This window comes from Cephus cinctus, unplaced genomic scaffold (assembly GCF_000341935.2).
Source record: "Cephus cinctus unplaced genomic scaffold, Ccin1 Ccin1_scaffold0457, whole genome shotgun sequence".
In the NCBI taxonomy this organism is placed as follows: Eukaryota; Metazoa; Arthropoda; class Insecta; order Hymenoptera; family Cephidae; genus Cephus; species Cephus cinctus.
In genome coordinates, this window is record NW_014333134.1 from 1 (window position 1) to 16900 (window position 16900).

Below are 16900 nucleotides of genomic sequence, written 5' to 3' on the forward strand. Positions count from 1 at the left end.
CACGTCCACCTGATTGAACAGCGAGTGTAGCAGATTGTTAACGGGGGCTCCTTTGCTCAGAGCGTCCGCTGCTGACGCGTCCTTGGAGCGCAGCTATACGCGTAAACTCAGTATAGTGTGTGCTAGATCAAGGTACTCGTCGCCATTACCCGACACGACAAATTCAATGGGCGAGTCATCGGTCAGCGATGAGATTGGCTTGTAGTGTACCCACCCGCTCTTGGGGTCCATGAGGGAGAAGCCGTCTCTTGTGCGTACGAGACGTAATCGGAGTTCGACACCATTTAATAAAAATTTTTCTTGGTTAAACACATCGCAGTGTAAATGACTGATTAGATCGACCGTCTTGTCTTTACCGACGAAAGCCTGCCTATTCGCGCACACTCCGCTTTACTCTCTTACTAGCGACCCTACGACGATTTTTGGGTTTCTTGGTTTTTGACTTTATTTTTTTACTACTTTTTTTTCGACGCGGCGCAGGCTTCTTTCCCATACGTCTATTACGCTTGCTTGCAGCTCTTGAGGCGATACTCCTTCCAGCGACGCCGATGATAGAGTGGGCGCCGCGTGATCGTTTTACAGCTTTATAGCCCGATCCTTTCATGAGCTCGTCAATTTTCGCCTCCGCCTTACGTTTAAGATTCATACCCGATTCGGCAGCCCTGATGCGAAACGCCTGTTTAAGCGTATTCCTCTATACAGGGCTCAGGCTAATCATCGAAAATATATCACACCAGACAGCTTTATAATATATATTTATAGCGTTTCTTACAAAAACACTGTGTTCTACTTCACCATGGGACACTTACCTCCTTAGGATAATTAAAAAAATTACCGACCGGCGGTCACTGCATAATTACCGACCGTGATACGCCCCCTGGGGGACATGTAACGCTGCTACTGGGTAGTTTCGGGCCTTAGGACCGCGTGGTGGTGGGTCCACCACAGTGTCGCAGGTGGGAGGGGAGAGGTGGTCACATCGACGAGGGGGCGGCGCCATAGTGCAGCGCGGGGAGACACAGCGCGATGCTCTCTATGACTCATCGGGACATTGGTGGGGGTTTGTTGTGACGGCCAGGAGTGGTGTGTATCTACTTTCGTGGTAAAAATCAGAATACTACTATCTAAGCTCACATTGACTAATACGCTACGCGTGCAACTCGTGGGGCTCGATACGTCTTAATCGAGTTACAAACGGCGATAGATAACAGTACGCGGAACTCCCGTGAGAATGATACCGCCGCGCGATGCAATTTGTGAAGAGCTATTCCAGCCCGAACTATGCGGTCGTGGTGTGTATCTGGAGACTAATTTGCCTTCCCTACTCCATCCTACTTTCTGCTGAAACTAGGTGGACAGGTAGGGGCAAATCTTACTAATTCAGCGGTTTTACCCGCTCGCGTGAATCCTGGAATTTTCAGTTCACACGTTTCAGCACGTTCTTGGTGCGATAAGACCGAAAGCTAGCTTCCTCACATATTGCTGGAGTCGGCATCTCCGAAATCGCGTGGTTTCTCTGTTGCATCATCGTTCGTATATATGTATGTGCGAGATCCAAATTCAAAAAGGCACGGCACGTGACAGATAATTAAATTCCAATATACTTAAATTATCCGAATCAATTGCATTTAACATATCCTTTCTATTTTTAGATAATAAACATGAAATTGATCATCGCTGCCGCCTTCTTGTGCGCCGTAGCCGCAGATACTGCTACCTTGCCAAACGAAAAATGGCCATCTCGTTCAACTGGACCGACTTTCCCACGTCCGAATAATCCACAAGTATGTTTCCTTCGTTTTTCTATTCATAAATTCTCTCTATGAATTTTCTTTCAGTAAACTAATTATAAAACCTTTACAGTATCGGTTCCGACGTGAGGATGATCTCAACAGAAGAATTCGAGTGCAGGGAAACATTCCCGTTGGAAATTCCCACAAGCAGCCATCAGTCGACGTGAACTACGAACACCGACTTTCTGACACCGGAAGGCGAACAGTTGATGCCTACAGTGGACTGAACATTCAATCTGACCGTGTTTAACCCCACGCTGGATTCAGGTTCGAGCACAACTTTGACAATGGTTTGTTCCTCAAGGGTTACGGTCAAGGTCAGACAGGATCTCATGGCAGGGTGGAACCTCAGTTAGGCGCCGGATTTGGTCTAAGATTCAGGAGAGATGTTGGAGCAGAAGAGACTGATGCTGAATTTGAAGAACAGTAGAAAGTTGTGATGGAGCTGATGTATTTATCTCCCTGATTGCTATTTAAGTTTGTATAAATATTTAAATAAATTTATTGGTTTTATACGTATTTTAACTTTTTTCTTTGACCCGTTAAGGCCCACCGCTAACATAGTAGAGATCAAGAAGAATTTAACCCTTTGCACTCTTGAAGCCTGATGTAATGCCCAAGCACTTAAAGACGTTATACTCCTACGGCCAGTGTCACTGCCCACAGTCTATCAGTTACATATATAAGCATTGATAAGCGATCGTTCATTAATGTCCTCAGGTGATTATACTTTTTTACGTTTATACTACTGTTATTCTAATTCTGAGTATATGAACTTATGATCTGCAAAGTTTTTCGAAACGTGATTACGGGTCCACTACTTTAGAGAACAAATAAATTACTAATCGAGTTTCCGTTGGTGTTTGTGTCATTTCAACTAAAAATAATTTTGTTACTACAAATAAAATGTGAAAGCGAAAACAGGAAAAAAAGATGCCAACAGTTTGACGGAACAAACTCTAGATGTGATGTTCTATTTCCATTTTCCAAATGAAAATATTCAAAACTTATCATTTTCTTTAAACTCTAATAAGAAATGTCGTATAATCTAATAAATTGTAAAGATTTTTTCGTTGCCATTCTGTAACTCAGATATCTAAGAAAAAACATCTTGGAGTTCATAACCAGCATATCATTGAATTATTTGGAGTGTAAAGGGTTAATATCGCAATTAGGGCATTGGGCAAAAACAAAATATGTTTTTTCTTATTTCATTTAAACAAACTATTAACGACGTGTTTTTCTAAACAAATAGTCATTTGATTCTACAGAAAAAAAAATACTAAAACATCACATTTTTTGGTATTTTCCTTCAATTGTTACTGTTACTGTTACTGTCTGTAATTTTTACAATTCTCTGTTGAACTATTGAACATCTATAATTTAACAAAATTCATTTATTACAATTTTATGGTATCCCATACAGTCGCGTAGTTAAAATTACTTATAATATGGAGTTTTGCATACATGATTTCTTGTCGGAACTAAGAACATCATATGCTTACGCGCGTTCACATGTCATTGCGATAATAATATATTTTTCCGTGCACATCTTTATATATTACTACATATCATTTTAACCGCTGTACTCATCCGCCTGTTTTTACATACAGGGTTATTCACAGCAAACGCACCAGCTGAAGTTGGCTGCAGATGGATGATTTTATCAGTCAGAACAGTTAAACGTCATTAAAAAAAATGAAAGGTAACATCCTGCCATTATTAATGTCATGATCTTTAGAATCTTTCATTTGTTTAACAAGGTCACACTGCCTCGATTAACGAAATCGTTCAATCGCGTTCAACTTCAGCTGCTGCATTTGTCATGAATTGCCCTATATATGTACCATATAAAATTCACATATACATTTATCCATGCGGAAATATCTCAGGAAACCGCGTTCCTGTTTGCGAAGTTTTACAAAGGTCCCTGATCGTTAGATGAGATAAGTCTGCTTTATAAAGCACAGACAACTCCCAAGACACTTCAGTAAATTCTTAATTTTGCCTTGTGTTGGATAAAAAATGAAAATGCATTCTGAAACGTGGAAACGCTATAGAGTATTATACAGTTTAGCGATACTTTGGTGTTGTATAATAAGAGCAAAAGGGGATACTGACACCAATGTGGAACAATTAATAGTACCAAAGACCGATTCAAAGAGTGATCTTCTCAAAATAATCTCGGGCGTTCTGAACGAAAGAAAAATCAATTCATTGAGCTCTATTTCGTCTATAAATATCAGTGCAGGATCCATAAACTTTAATATACCATTTACTTTTCCTGGTTCAAACGCCAATGAGACTGCACATGAAACACCAATTAACTATGTCAGGGATGACTATACCCTGACGGAAGGTATCGGTTATCACAAACTTCACATGAAAAAAGCAAACTGGAATAATGCTCGCAAAGCTTGCAACGATGAGGATGGTACTGTGTAACAAGTAACTTCATCTCAGTGAATGTAATACTTAAATAAGCTTTAATTATGACAATTTTTCATTATGCAGCTCACCTAGCAGTGATCAATTCTGAAAAGGAGGAAAGAGCACTACGTGTACTGTTGGCAAAAAAAGAAGATGCCAAAGAGGCTTACATAGGTGCACACGATATGTTCCAAGAAGGTGATTGGGCGGTCATTACTGGAGAATCATTGGGAAAAGCTGGATTCAATAAGTGGTCTAATCTCTGGCCTAATAACCCAGATAATTTTTTCGGGAATCAGAATTGTGCTGTTATACGCATAGAAGGAGGAATGGATGATGTGCGATGTGGAATTGATCATTATTACATTTGTGAGATTCCTCTATGAATTAAAAGTTAATACATATGCTTTGAGTATTCTGATGACCCATTAATATTTTCTGCTGTATACCAAATTTTGATGATTTCAATAAAATCTTTATTTGTTAATATCTACACTACTGTTATATTTTTGTTATCGGCATAGAAAGATAATGTAATAGTGTTTAAATTTTGATGATTAAAATTCATATATTATTGACACTATTGAACTCATACGCTTATATAGTATACCCAGGTAACATGCGTAGTCATATCATGCTTCATCATCAAATCCTGAAATCTTATTATAGCGCACGAACAGTATACACTTTGTTAACGCAATAATATGCACATGTACTCACTGTACAATAATTGTAGACAGGAACAGTAAGTATATCAAGCATCAACATTTCCATACAATTTGCTGATGGCGTTTACTAAATGACTTTATATATAGTATAGTAATGTCAGACTTCAATCACCTCGACTGGAACGCGAGGTAACAAAAGTGTATACAACTTCAATGTTCAGTATTCACACTATACAAATACCTAAATTTCTTATGCTTCGAAGGTATTTTGAAGGTCCTACAACTGACGTCACATCTACGATCGCTAAGCGATGGAAACCAACCTCAAGGATTCTTATCGCATTCTTATTCATTTCCTGCTGAAGCGTCAGACTTTGCGACGCTTTACTCGATACTCTTTCCAATAAATAACTTGAAACTAGCACAATCAACGAACGAAAGAGTGACTCCGTTAGGCAACGGATAATTATGTCGAAACGAATGACTAAATGAATCCAAAAAATCGCAAGCAAGTGCGAGTTGGACCTCATGTGATTAGAGTTTAAAATCATCACCTCAAACATGGAAAATTTATATCAACGTGGACTCACGGAGGGACAAATTCATTATCGAGACGTGTATCGCTGAGCTTCGGATCTCGCTGAACTCATCTGCAGCAATATAAAGCACGTAACGTATGGGTAATGTGTGCGTAATTTTATAAATTTGGACATAAGGGACGTTAGGAATTATATGTTCGTTTGTAAAAATATCCAAATGTTTTGTGTTTCTTTCGCGTTACTCAGTCCGTAATATTATTTATCTTTCAATATTCATAAGCATAATTTAAAAACGAATAAAATAATAGAAAGATATATTACAAGTTTCGTACCCAATGAAATCGAAACCGTAGGTCTCGGGACGCAACGCAACGCTACTGCACGAGTGCCGGGCATAATATTTTATTCAATGTTTTCTAACAATTTCATCCATATTATTATTATACATTGATTATGGTAAACCAAATTAATTATTTGATAACAAAATACGGATTTATAACAAAAAAATGAATTTTTTAGATTTTTCAATTCTTTTTTTTTCAAAAACTGCATATCACAGAAGGATTCTTAGCGTTCTTACACAACCTGTATATTGTTTTACATATTCTAAAATTTTTTCAGATTCTTCGTATTGATATTTTCGGCGTTAGAGCTCCTGTTCCATTTTCTCAGTACGGAACACGAACAAATGATTAGGTTAAGGGGGAATAGAACTTACTTTTTTATGTGTTAGTATACTACATGAGTGAGAGTTGAAAGAGAAGAAACTTTCGTTTTGCGAGTGCCGAGGCTCAGAGTATACAATGAAAACGAACCTATAGCCCGCACAAATGTCAATCCGTTGTAAGAATCTGGATAATAAGTAATTCAGAATATAGCTAATAATCATTTTTATTTGACTATTCATATTGATCATTAGAAAATTTCCTGAACAATCAAATTAAACGTTTGACATACAGACAATCTTAAAGTTGATCTTCCTGACAAAGTTAGACTGGAGTCGCATTTTATTTTTGATAGTTCATACAGTTCGATCGTGACCTCGCTGAATTTATCTCTAACAAAGAAATTTTCTCTGAAAGAAAAATGAGTGCCTTCCACAATTTTGACTTACTTACAACGTAAGATAGAAATTATTTGAATCAAAGTATTAAAAACCTCCTTATATAGATAGTTTACTTACGATTAGTAAACTTCATGGAGTGATTCGAAAACAGGTCAAACTCGATTCTACTTGGCCCACTTATAGTGCAAATGTTAAAGGATGCGCAAGTGTGCTATTCGTGCGTATTTTTGGATTTTAAATGATTTTTTATTTTATAAATTTTTAATAAATCTGTTTCCTCAGTTCCTTAGGAACAGATAAGAAAGCCATGGATGAATTATAGATGTCAAAGCTAGAAAAACATTTTTTTTTTAATGAGAAAGAAAACCCAATGAAACTAGCAGCAGACAATGAAAAGAAAAAAACAAGTATCGTTAATGCAACAAGCTAAAGACATAAAAACAATGACGAGTGCTGCAGTGTGATCTATCAATATTACATACGTAGACAATGACAATGGGAATGAAGGTGATTTTTTAAAATTAATTTAGGCTTTCTTTTTAACGTTACCAAATAGCTCACATTGTTTTTAAAGCGTCAGGTCATGAGTCTATTGTTATACCACAAGTTACAAAACGAAAGTGCCAGAGAAAGAGAAATTAATTCCTTGGAAAGATGAAGAAGAAAAGAAAAAGATCACAGGTCCAATGTATCGAGTCGCAATGGTGAACCGAAATTTGCGTACAAACGGTCCAATATTGTCCTGATGTTACACCAACGCATGAGACACATAACCTAATAATAGTATCGTGCCGTGGACAATATTTCATATGAATGAATTTATCTGCTCTAGTTCATGAAGTTATGAGATATACTCGACCTCTGAATTACATACATGATATAAATTAAACGCAATGCAGCAACAGTTATCAGTAAGACTTCTTCTGCTTGTCTGGGACAGCGAAAATGTATTCTGGATCGAAGCATCTCGCTTGCACAATAATTTACTTAGTCGCCATTTCGTGGAAGGAAACGGTACTTGCTAATGAAGACGACCTAACAACCGGCGATACCACTGTGGATAAATTAACAATGAACAGTGTTAATCACAGTGGACTTTCAAACATTACTAATGACGTTCTCAACGGCACAAAAGCTAATTCAAGAAGTTCTACCGCGACTTTAAATCTTAATAATTCAAATATAACCATTCATAACTTACTAATCGGCGGCTATTCAGATGCCAATGTATTGGAAAATAAACCAATAAATAATATAAGAGATGATTATACTCGGATACAGGATGTTGGTGTATACAAGCTTCAGAAAAGGAAGCTTGCCTGGTACGGTGCTTATAAAGCTTGCATGGAGGAAAATGGTAATGTTTAATAGACAAATATGTCTGTGCTAATCTTAAAGCTTGTACCTTTGTTTTCAATTCACAGCTCATCTGGTAATGATCAATTCACTGAAAGAGGCAGATGTACTAGGTCAGTTGATGGCGGATGAAGATGTTCGGTCCGCCTATATAGGTGCACACGACATATTCCTAGAAGGCGAATGGATTACTATTCACGGGAAATCACTGGAAAGTGCAGGATTTAATGTATGGGCTCCTGGCGAGCCGAATGACGCTGGAGGAAACGAGGATTGTGCCGTTCTGCGTCAAAATGGAACAATGAATGATGTACCCTGCTCTTCCGAATGGTACTACATTTGTGAAATGCCTTTATGACTCGGAGAATAATTGTAATTACATCTTCTAACTCTACTTGCATTGATCTACAAATCGTCTTATACTAATAAACTGGAAATGATTAAATTTTTTATTCTTTAATTTATTGAGCTACATTTACTTAGTACTTTAGAATATATTTTGTTTCTGCGTTGCTAAATTTTTCTTACATTGTATTGAAGCTTTCGTAATCTTATATTCTAACAGTGCAAATTTACTGTCAATTCAAGGTTTTTTTATATATTCAGACACATTTTATACATTTGTTTACATTCCTGTTCTTTTGGCCGTATCTGTAACGCTAGTCATTAGTTTGTACTTTATCTAATCTATGTCCAAATGATATTAATGAACTAGTGGTACAAGAATATATGTATTATACAGGGTGTTCTAAAACTATTTTTATATCGGAAAGTGGGCGATAGCTGGAAGTCTCCCAAGTACCTTCCCGCAAAGCGCTTGTCCAAATTTGCAATAGTTTTGAATTGAGAAGCATTTAAGATGCACCAATCAGAACGAAGAATTCGCGCAGGTCATGGCTACGTGGTGGAAGGTACAATCGTGTAAGGCAAAATTTAGTTGCTTTAAACGAATCGCACGATTAGAAATTGTTTCACGGTCCAAGTTTTCTAACATTTTCCTATCAGTTTGTATTGTTAGTTTGTCTCGCACTCACAGCTTCTCGTCAGTTTATCTCATGAGAGATGTGCAAGCGGATGGACTACTTATTAAATGAACTTCGAAACATGAATATTTTAATTTGCGATGTTTGAGATTTAGATCAGTGACGTGATGAGTTGCGAGTGTGGCATTCCACGAGTATGTGAACGAATACGCTTGGAGATTGGACGAAAAATAAAGGAATAAGATAAATGCAAAATTTTTGCACAAGCATTTTATAACGTAAAAAAATTGCACGCGTCTCATTCCTTTATTTCGTAACTATTTCAGATGAAAGTAACATGCAAGTAACAATGCAGCATCAAAAATCTGCTTGTATTGCGTTTACATGAGAATTTATTACTATATTCTTATAAATTACGATATTTTATTTTTAGGTTAGACATAACTCCCCCAGCCCCCTTAACCTCAGTAAGATTTACAAATCGGACTGATGGCTCAGACGGTAGAACGTTACACTCCTCACTTTGACAATAATGACAATCGAATGTTCTAATTATTAAAAATTAAAACGATGAAATTTCTCAAATCACATACTTAAAAAAAATTGTAAAAATATTTTCATCAAGGATGGCTATAGATCGGAACAAGTTAATTATTGTATTCATGTTAATATTAAATATCCTGAATCAATTGTCACAGAGATATTCGATGATGTGCGATAGCATCAGTTTTCCAGTTTCAATACCATCGTCGTCTTTGCACATCCTTTTCCCTGTTTACACGACAAATGGCTTTGGTCTCTACTTTCCTAGTCAACGAATATCACTTAGAATAGAAAACTTACTGATTGATTTTAACCGAATTCTGTAACAGCGTTGCATATCTAAGAGAAATGCCGTAATAGAAAAACGGCTATAGCGTAGTGGCTTCAGATGATAATATACAGGGTGATTCATTAAACTCGAACGCCTAAATATTTAATTTACTTGTAAATATCTGACAAAATGACCAATGCATAATTTGCGAATGCATACATAGCAGAGGCGGTCCGGAGTCATGGAATACTGTAAAAGTGACAAGTGATAGTTGGGCATATGCCGTAGCTACATGCATATAGGTACACGCAAATGTATAGGAAGAATAAAATTAAAAATAGTAGTACGAAAATAATTTTATTAAAAAACATAAATTATATAATCTTTCAATTATTAACAATTCCCTATAAGTTACTGATTTCATTACTCCTCCCTAAGGGGCATTTCTTTTATTATAATATCAAATCTGCAAGGAAGAAGCTACGTTGGTTACAACTCAGAGATTGAAGTTGAACTGCTTTTACATTCCAGCATCGTTAATGCCACAATTCTTGTTTTGCGATGTTGATACTCGATATTGAAAGATCAATGACACTATAGCCCATCGAGTTGAGCATTGAAGAGTTCGTGGCATCAGTTTTCCGAATCAGATGACCTACGGAAGCGGAATGTACCAGAAAGACCAACTGTGGGCTCTACTCTACTTCCAGGAAGTTTCTGAGCTCCAACGCTGAGATCAATGTTGCCATCTTTACGATTAACTAGTCTATTATTATAGTCAAAGTTGTAGGTTGGTCGTCGCTCCGGTCCATCAAGCGGTTTCACGTATGTAGCACTCAATGATCCTTGAGGCTCAGGTGATCTACGGAAGCGGAATGTACCGGAAAGACCAACTGTGGGCTCAACTCTCCTTCCAGGAAGCTTTTGACCTCCAACGCTGAGATCAACGTTGCCATCTTTACGATTAACTAGTCTGTGATTATAATCAAAGTTGTAGGTTGGTCGTCGTTCAGGTCCACCAAATGGTTTTGAAAATGTACCACTTAATGATCCTTGAGGTTCAGGTGATCTACGGAAGCGGAATGTACTGGAAAGACCAACTGTGGGCTCAACTCTCCTTCCGGGAAGCTTTTGACCTCCAACGCTGAGATCAACGTTGCCATCTTTACGATTAACTAGTCTGTGATTATAATCAAAGTTGTAGGTTGGTCGTCGTTCAGGTCCACCAAATGGTTTTGAAAATGTACCACTCAATGATCCTTGAGGTTCAGGTGATCTACGGAAGCGGAATGTACCGGAAAGACCAACTGTGGGCTCAACTCTCCTCCCAGGAAGCTTTTGACCTCCAACGCTAAGATCAATGTTGCCATCTTTACGATTAACTAGTCTGTGATTATAATCAAAGTTGTAGGTTGGTCGTCGCTCCGGTCCATCAAGCGGTTTTACGTATGTAGCACTCAATGATCCTTGTGGTTCAGGTGATCTTTGGACGCGATATTGTATTGGTGCAGATGGGTCATCCTAAATATAAAAGAAAATAATATTAAACATTATTAAAATATTCCAATACTCCTTCTATTTCTCTATTTTTATGAGGATACAAATTTTTATACGGTGTACTGCAAAATTAACTATACAACGGCACACATAATGTTCTTTCGTTGTTTCAAATATTGCTATCATTACTCTTTTTCATGTTGTCAAAAATATACAAAATACCAGTACTTAATAAATTATGAATTTTCCACGAAAATTCCGCATCTTCTCAAATAATTATACTTTTTGAAGCGGACAATAATGATATTTTGTTCTACAGGGTCAACCTTTCTCTTAGCCACGCCGCCACAAAAATAAAAAATTGTAAAAGATAAAATATTCTTAAGGGAATGGAGCTTTGAGAAAGTACATTTGAAAATACTGATTACTAACAGTAAATAATTGCCAAAATCAACTTTCTTCAATACGGTCGTATTTTTAATACTTTAAAGAAAAATTCTGCGGCTGAACCAACCAAAAATCTTAATTACACTGAAAATTCCAATGCCTGACAGTTCCGTAGGATAAAATGCACCCAGTGTGCCGTTACCATTCAGCCCCGCAGGGAGGTGTGACATTTTAGAGTTAATCATAAATATATACTGAAACTTACCACATCAAGAATGGGCCTGCTTGAGTCCTCATCTAATCCAAGAGAAGATTCCGCGAAACCAACCGCGACAAAGGCACATAGCACTAGAATGGTTGCTTTCATCATTGTATGTTATCTGTAATTAGTAATAATACTCTGTTAATGAATTAAATAAGCTTTAATATATTCTTAACGTTTAATGGACTCATATTATTACCATAGTTGTATTATCTCTAGAAAAAAATTTCGAAAAGAATAATGAATCTCACCTTTGCTGAATTCACACTGCTCCTGTCTGAATTCAAATGCGTAAATGTTGTCAAGTTCAAATGCTTTTATAGTAAAGGGAAACGAAGAACATAAATGTATCTCGGGGATTACCATTTATTCATTTGAATGCGTCGTGTCGTTGGGGCTATATGGCTGTACATATCCCAGATGCAAAAATCCCCTTTCACTATGAATGAACTATGACGCTGATGCTGAACTCTCGAGTGTTACAGCATTGCATGATATACTAACAGCTGTTCGAATTTTCTGGTTAGTCATGTAAGAAGTTAAATAAATATTTCTAATTTTATTCTACTTGAACCACTTAAACTAATTCCTGCATGGAGTGTCTGTAAAAATTTCCAAAAAAAAAAATTATTTCTTCATTAATGTTATTATTACCCAATTTCCTTTAAATTAATTGAATACAGGTAAATCGTATTTCTATTAACCTACAGATGGTTATTAGATTCTTAACGAATCAAATACTAAATACTAAAAAGGTTATACTAGTCTAATTTCTGTATAATTTTAACATCTTTTTACTTAGGAAAGATTGGATAGTGAACTGCCAGTCTTGTATCTACTATTTGTTGGCACACCTCATCCGTTTCTTTGCACATTTGTCTGCCATTTCTTTAACTTCGACACTGATTAACAGCTGAATTTGTTTGCGCCACAGAACTGTTGGCTGGGTCGCTGTAGTAAAAGAATAAACATGGATAATGTGGTTTACTGTAACTTCTAAATATTATAGTTATTGATTTGTCAAAAAATGGAGCTGCCTTAAGCTTTTCCATCGTAAGCAAACCTAACAAAGAACTGCTGAGTACTGCAAGCATCAAAGTATTCAAATGAATAGTAAATGTCTCACTACTCTCTTCTTCCTTCAAATTCAAGTTATTTACGAGTTACAGTTAAATTGTACCTTGAATAAAAGTTTTTTGATTTAATATAGCAAACTATAAAAAAAAGTTTGTAGAACATTGACAAAGATACATTCATATAAAGTTATTATATGATTACATTGCTTTTTGTCAATTGAACTTATATCTTTAGTTTTTTGTACTCGTTATAAGTTACGGCCTTCCAACTGATTATTGACTATTACAAATTTTCTTGCAATAAGGTAACAGCAAAATCCATTTTCAAACAAAATAATTAATTTGCTTCGTTATTTAAATATTTTTCTTCTAAATTAAATACATTATATATAATTGATGACTATTGTTTTATATGAAAATTATGTAATATTAAAATCACTGGACCATATGTTTCCCCTTGGTTGTAAAGAAGTTAAAGTAGATAGGAGCACGAAATGTTTTCAATGAATCAATTATATGTATTGTTTTATAATTAAATTTATTAAAGTAATATAAGCTTTTTGGAAATTGAATTATTATTCGATATGTAAACGTTACACTATTTCCTAAGTTAATCTCATCTGTAATTTTGATGTTTCAGGACATTTATAAATATTTCGACTTGTACATTATAGTGAAACTCATCGATTTAATACAAATTTTTAGAACCCTTGTCTATGGCTTACATCTCTGTCTAATAAGTACTAGCCATAAGGAAATGGCGTATTGTATGCGGTATCGTGTATCGCAGCATAATTTGTTATGCTTGTTGGGTTATCAGTTAACTGTCGACTGCAATTTCGCCACCTCATCAGAAAGTGTAAAAAATCTTCCCCAGCTCTAAGAGAATGAAATGAAAAAAGGAGATCTGATACTTAAACTCGATAGCTCGGTGCTTCCCCCACAGCACAAAATGTACCGGGTAATCCCGCGTTACTCATTCGAACCTAGTCGTAGATAAATGATGCATATATAAGTCAGGATTTCAGACCAGAGATACATTCACTCTCCAATCTTCTCTTGAGAAGCAGTAAGATACATAGTAAGTAGCAACATAAAAGATAATTAGAAGATAATTGGTAGAAAATGATTCATACGAGTTCAGTTTTACATGAGTCAATAAAATAGACTTCTTTCAGATATTTTTGAAAATTCGTTTTTATTATTTTATTCAATCCTCATATTGATAAAATACAATTAGCTAAATTAGAAGTTGGGTGGTATTTATTGTAACAAAAGCATCGATAATTACATTCCAATAAACTTAAATTAGCCGAATCAATTTCATTTAACATATCATTTCTATTTTTAGATAATAAACATGAAATTGATCATCGCTGCCGCCTTCCTATGCGCCGTAGCAGCAGTGTCTGCTACCTTGCCGAACCAAAGATGGCCACCTCGTTCAACTGGACCTACTTTCCCACGTCCGAATAATCCGCAAGTATGTTTCCTTCGTTTTTCTATTTATAAGTACTCTCTATGGATTTTATTTCAGTGAACTAATTATAAAACCTTTACAGTATCGGTTCCGACGTGAGGATGATCCCAACAGAAGAATTCGAGTGCAGGGAAATATTCCCGTTGGAAATTCCCACAAGCAGCCATCAGTCGACGTGAACTACGAACACCGACTTTCTGACACCGGAAGGCGGACAGTTGATGCCTACAGTGGACTGAACATTCAATCTGGCCGTGTTCAACCCCACGCTGGAGTTCGGTTCGAGCACAACTTTGACAATGGGTTGTTCCTCAAGGGTTACGGTCAAGGACAGACAGGACCTCATGGCAGGGTGGAACCTCAGTTAGGCGCCGGCTTTGGTCTAAGATTCAGAAGAGATATTGAAGCAGAAGAGACTGATGCTGAATTTGAAGAACAATAGAAAATTGTGATGGAGTTGATATATTGTCTCCTTGCGTGCTATTGAATTTTGTATAAATATTTTAATATATTTATTATTTGCTTACATATTGTAACGTTTTTTCTTAATTTTCACACTTTACAAGCCTTGGGATTTCGTAAATATCAACAGAGCGGTTAGATCGATATTGTCGTTGGGCGTCAAGTGTCCTAAGGGACGCAGCAAGATGAAACATCGATACTGTATATGTAAGATAATAGCGAGAATCAGCAAATTATCCACTAGCTGATCGTCAACGGGAAGAAGAGAGGAACGAGGATTTAAGAAACCATAACGAAGCCCGTTGCGTAAAGTACGGTCTACCTTAGGAGTGTAACTAGGTGCTGTCACGAAAGTAAGAACAGAGTATATAAAATAAATAGACGGATGCTATGCAAAACAAATTCTCTAAGTTAATCTAGAAAGTCCTATTTCCGGTATTCACATTAACACTAGGTTTACGGACGTTTTTTATATACCTATCTCTACGGCACCCGTCAAATTGACGGGTGAATGAAAATACGCACTTTCTTTAAAAAAACAGATTTATTCAAGTTAACTCAAAATTGCATAATATTTGGCTTCACGTTTAAATAAAGTATCAAGAAATAAAAAGTCCTTTAAAAAATATCATGGAAATAATAACAATAATACTAACGGGTAATCCTACTTATTGAATACATATTTTACAGGTATATTGCACTTTGCCTGTGCATTTTCCGCATACCACTTCTTTGCAAGATATACAACAATTGCTGCTTTTATTTTTGTTGCAGTAGCCCACTTGGCAACTTTCTCGCTCTTGTAGTATTATAGATGAAGAAAAAGCGTCTGATCGTTGGCAAATGTTCTCCTTGTTTTCCGCACCTAATTCCTCGACTAAACTAAACATGTATTGTTTCCTAGATATTTTGGCTCCGGTGCACTGTTTATATAGTATCCACGCATTTATTGCTGCCAAATCTAATATATTGAAAAAGATGTGAAGAGTCCATCGAAAATTGCCTGCTTTTACGCTATATTTGCGTGCCATCTGGTCAACGACGTCCACTCCGAACTTCGTTTTATTATAATATGATATAGTTTCTGGAAGACGTTTGTGGCTGTCTTCTATTTGTACACCTGTATGTCTGGTGCTTAGAAGGAGGACTTTTATGTTCGGCTTACTTTTATATACAGTAAGGATAAAATTTTCTGATTTATATAAATCTGAGGAAAGCATAGTCATCTTATCTTTTTTTTCTTTTACGGGTTTTGGCAGTTCTCGTTTGTTTGACCGGATGGTCCCAACCAACGTTGTTTTTCGCGCAAGCAATTTTTGAGCTAGCGGGACGCTTGTTAAGAAATTATCTGTTATATTTCTGCCTCGTTCTAAATATGGTTCGGCTATTGCCAATGTGACAAACTCACCCAACGATTGTGAGCTTCCGGCTTCATCTTTCCCCAAATAAGGGAAACCGTTCACAATATATTTTGATTCCACGTCAACTGCTAACCAAAACTTGATGCCGAATTTATGAGGCTTATGCGGCATATATTGCGTAAACCTGCATCGAGCTTTCGTCGGAAATAACTGTTCATCTACTGAGATGTTTTCATATGGCTTATAACAAGCCTGACTGTTACTTATAAATTTCCTCTTTCCTCCTTTTGCTCTTGAGCTCTTTTTAGCGATAGGAAATAAAAGTTGCGTAGCAGACCCACATAAACACTCAGGTCATACGACCCGCTTTAGTTTACACTATCGAGGCGAGATTGAGATAACGAAATGGAAACGGAGATCATAAAGACATTGCTTTCACTCTTGTATTTCCTACTGGATGAATAATGTGGCGAACGAAGCAAAAATATAAGGATTAGTTTCGAGATAAGCTTACCCGTCAATTTGACGGGTCCCGTAGAGATAGGTATACCATATATGAATCTCAAGAAGTAAAAGACTTAGGGAAAAAAAACTGTGTCTATAAATTCTTTAGAAGAAATGATTAATCTACGATGCAAAACGGTTGAAATCGATCAAGTGGTTTTCGAGATATTTCATTGCAAAGTTTGAATTCCGTCAAATTGACGGATCCCGTAAATCTAGTGT

At 36.5% G+C, this 16900-nt stretch overlaps 4 protein-coding genes across 4 annotated transcripts; 3 read left to right on the forward strand and 1 right to left on the reverse strand.

The window, feature by feature from the left end:
- Positions 1-1063: 1063 nt before the first annotated feature.
- LOC107267740 lies at positions 1064-2312 on the forward strand. Its single transcript, XM_015739764.2, has 3 exons — positions 1064-1102; positions 1653-1784; positions 1864-2312. The coding sequence occupies exons 2-3, from the start codon at positions 1662-1664 to the stop codon at positions 2041-2043; spliced, it is 303 nt and encodes a 100-aa protein (XP_015595250.1). The 5' UTR covers positions 1064-1102; positions 1653-1661; the 3' UTR covers positions 2044-2312.
- Positions 2313-3744: 1432 nt separating this feature from the next.
- LOC107267895 lies at positions 3745-8299 on the forward strand. Its single transcript, XM_015740083.2, has 4 exons — positions 3745-4227; positions 4308-4604; positions 7413-7853; positions 7921-8299. Exons 1-4 carry the CDS (start codon positions 3819-3821, stop codon positions 8208-8210), a joined length of 1437 nt encoding a protein of 478 aa, XP_015595569.2. The 5' UTR covers positions 3745-3818; the 3' UTR covers positions 8211-8299.
- A 1688-nt stretch (positions 8300-9987) lies between these two features.
- On the reverse strand, positions 9988-12185 carry LOC107267894. Its single transcript, XM_015740082.2, has 3 exons — positions 12047-12185; positions 11799-11913; positions 9988-11170 (listed from the first exon to the last, which is right to left on the reverse strand). Exons 2-3 carry the CDS (start codon positions 11901-11903, stop codon positions 10283-10285), a joined length of 993 nt encoding a protein of 330 aa, XP_015595568.1. The 5' UTR covers positions 11904-11913; positions 12047-12185; the 3' UTR covers positions 9988-10282.
- Positions 12186-13807: 1622 nt separating this feature from the next.
- LOC107267901 (hymenoptaecin) lies at positions 13808-14879 on the forward strand. The gene is made up of 3 exons (XM_015740093.2): positions 13808-13952; positions 14223-14354; positions 14434-14879. The coding sequence occupies exons 2-3, from the start codon at positions 14232-14234 to the stop codon at positions 14791-14793; spliced, it is 483 nt and encodes a 160-aa protein (XP_015595579.1). The 5' UTR covers positions 13808-13952; positions 14223-14231; the 3' UTR covers positions 14794-14879.
- The last annotated feature ends 2021 nt before the right edge of the window (positions 14880-16900 follow it).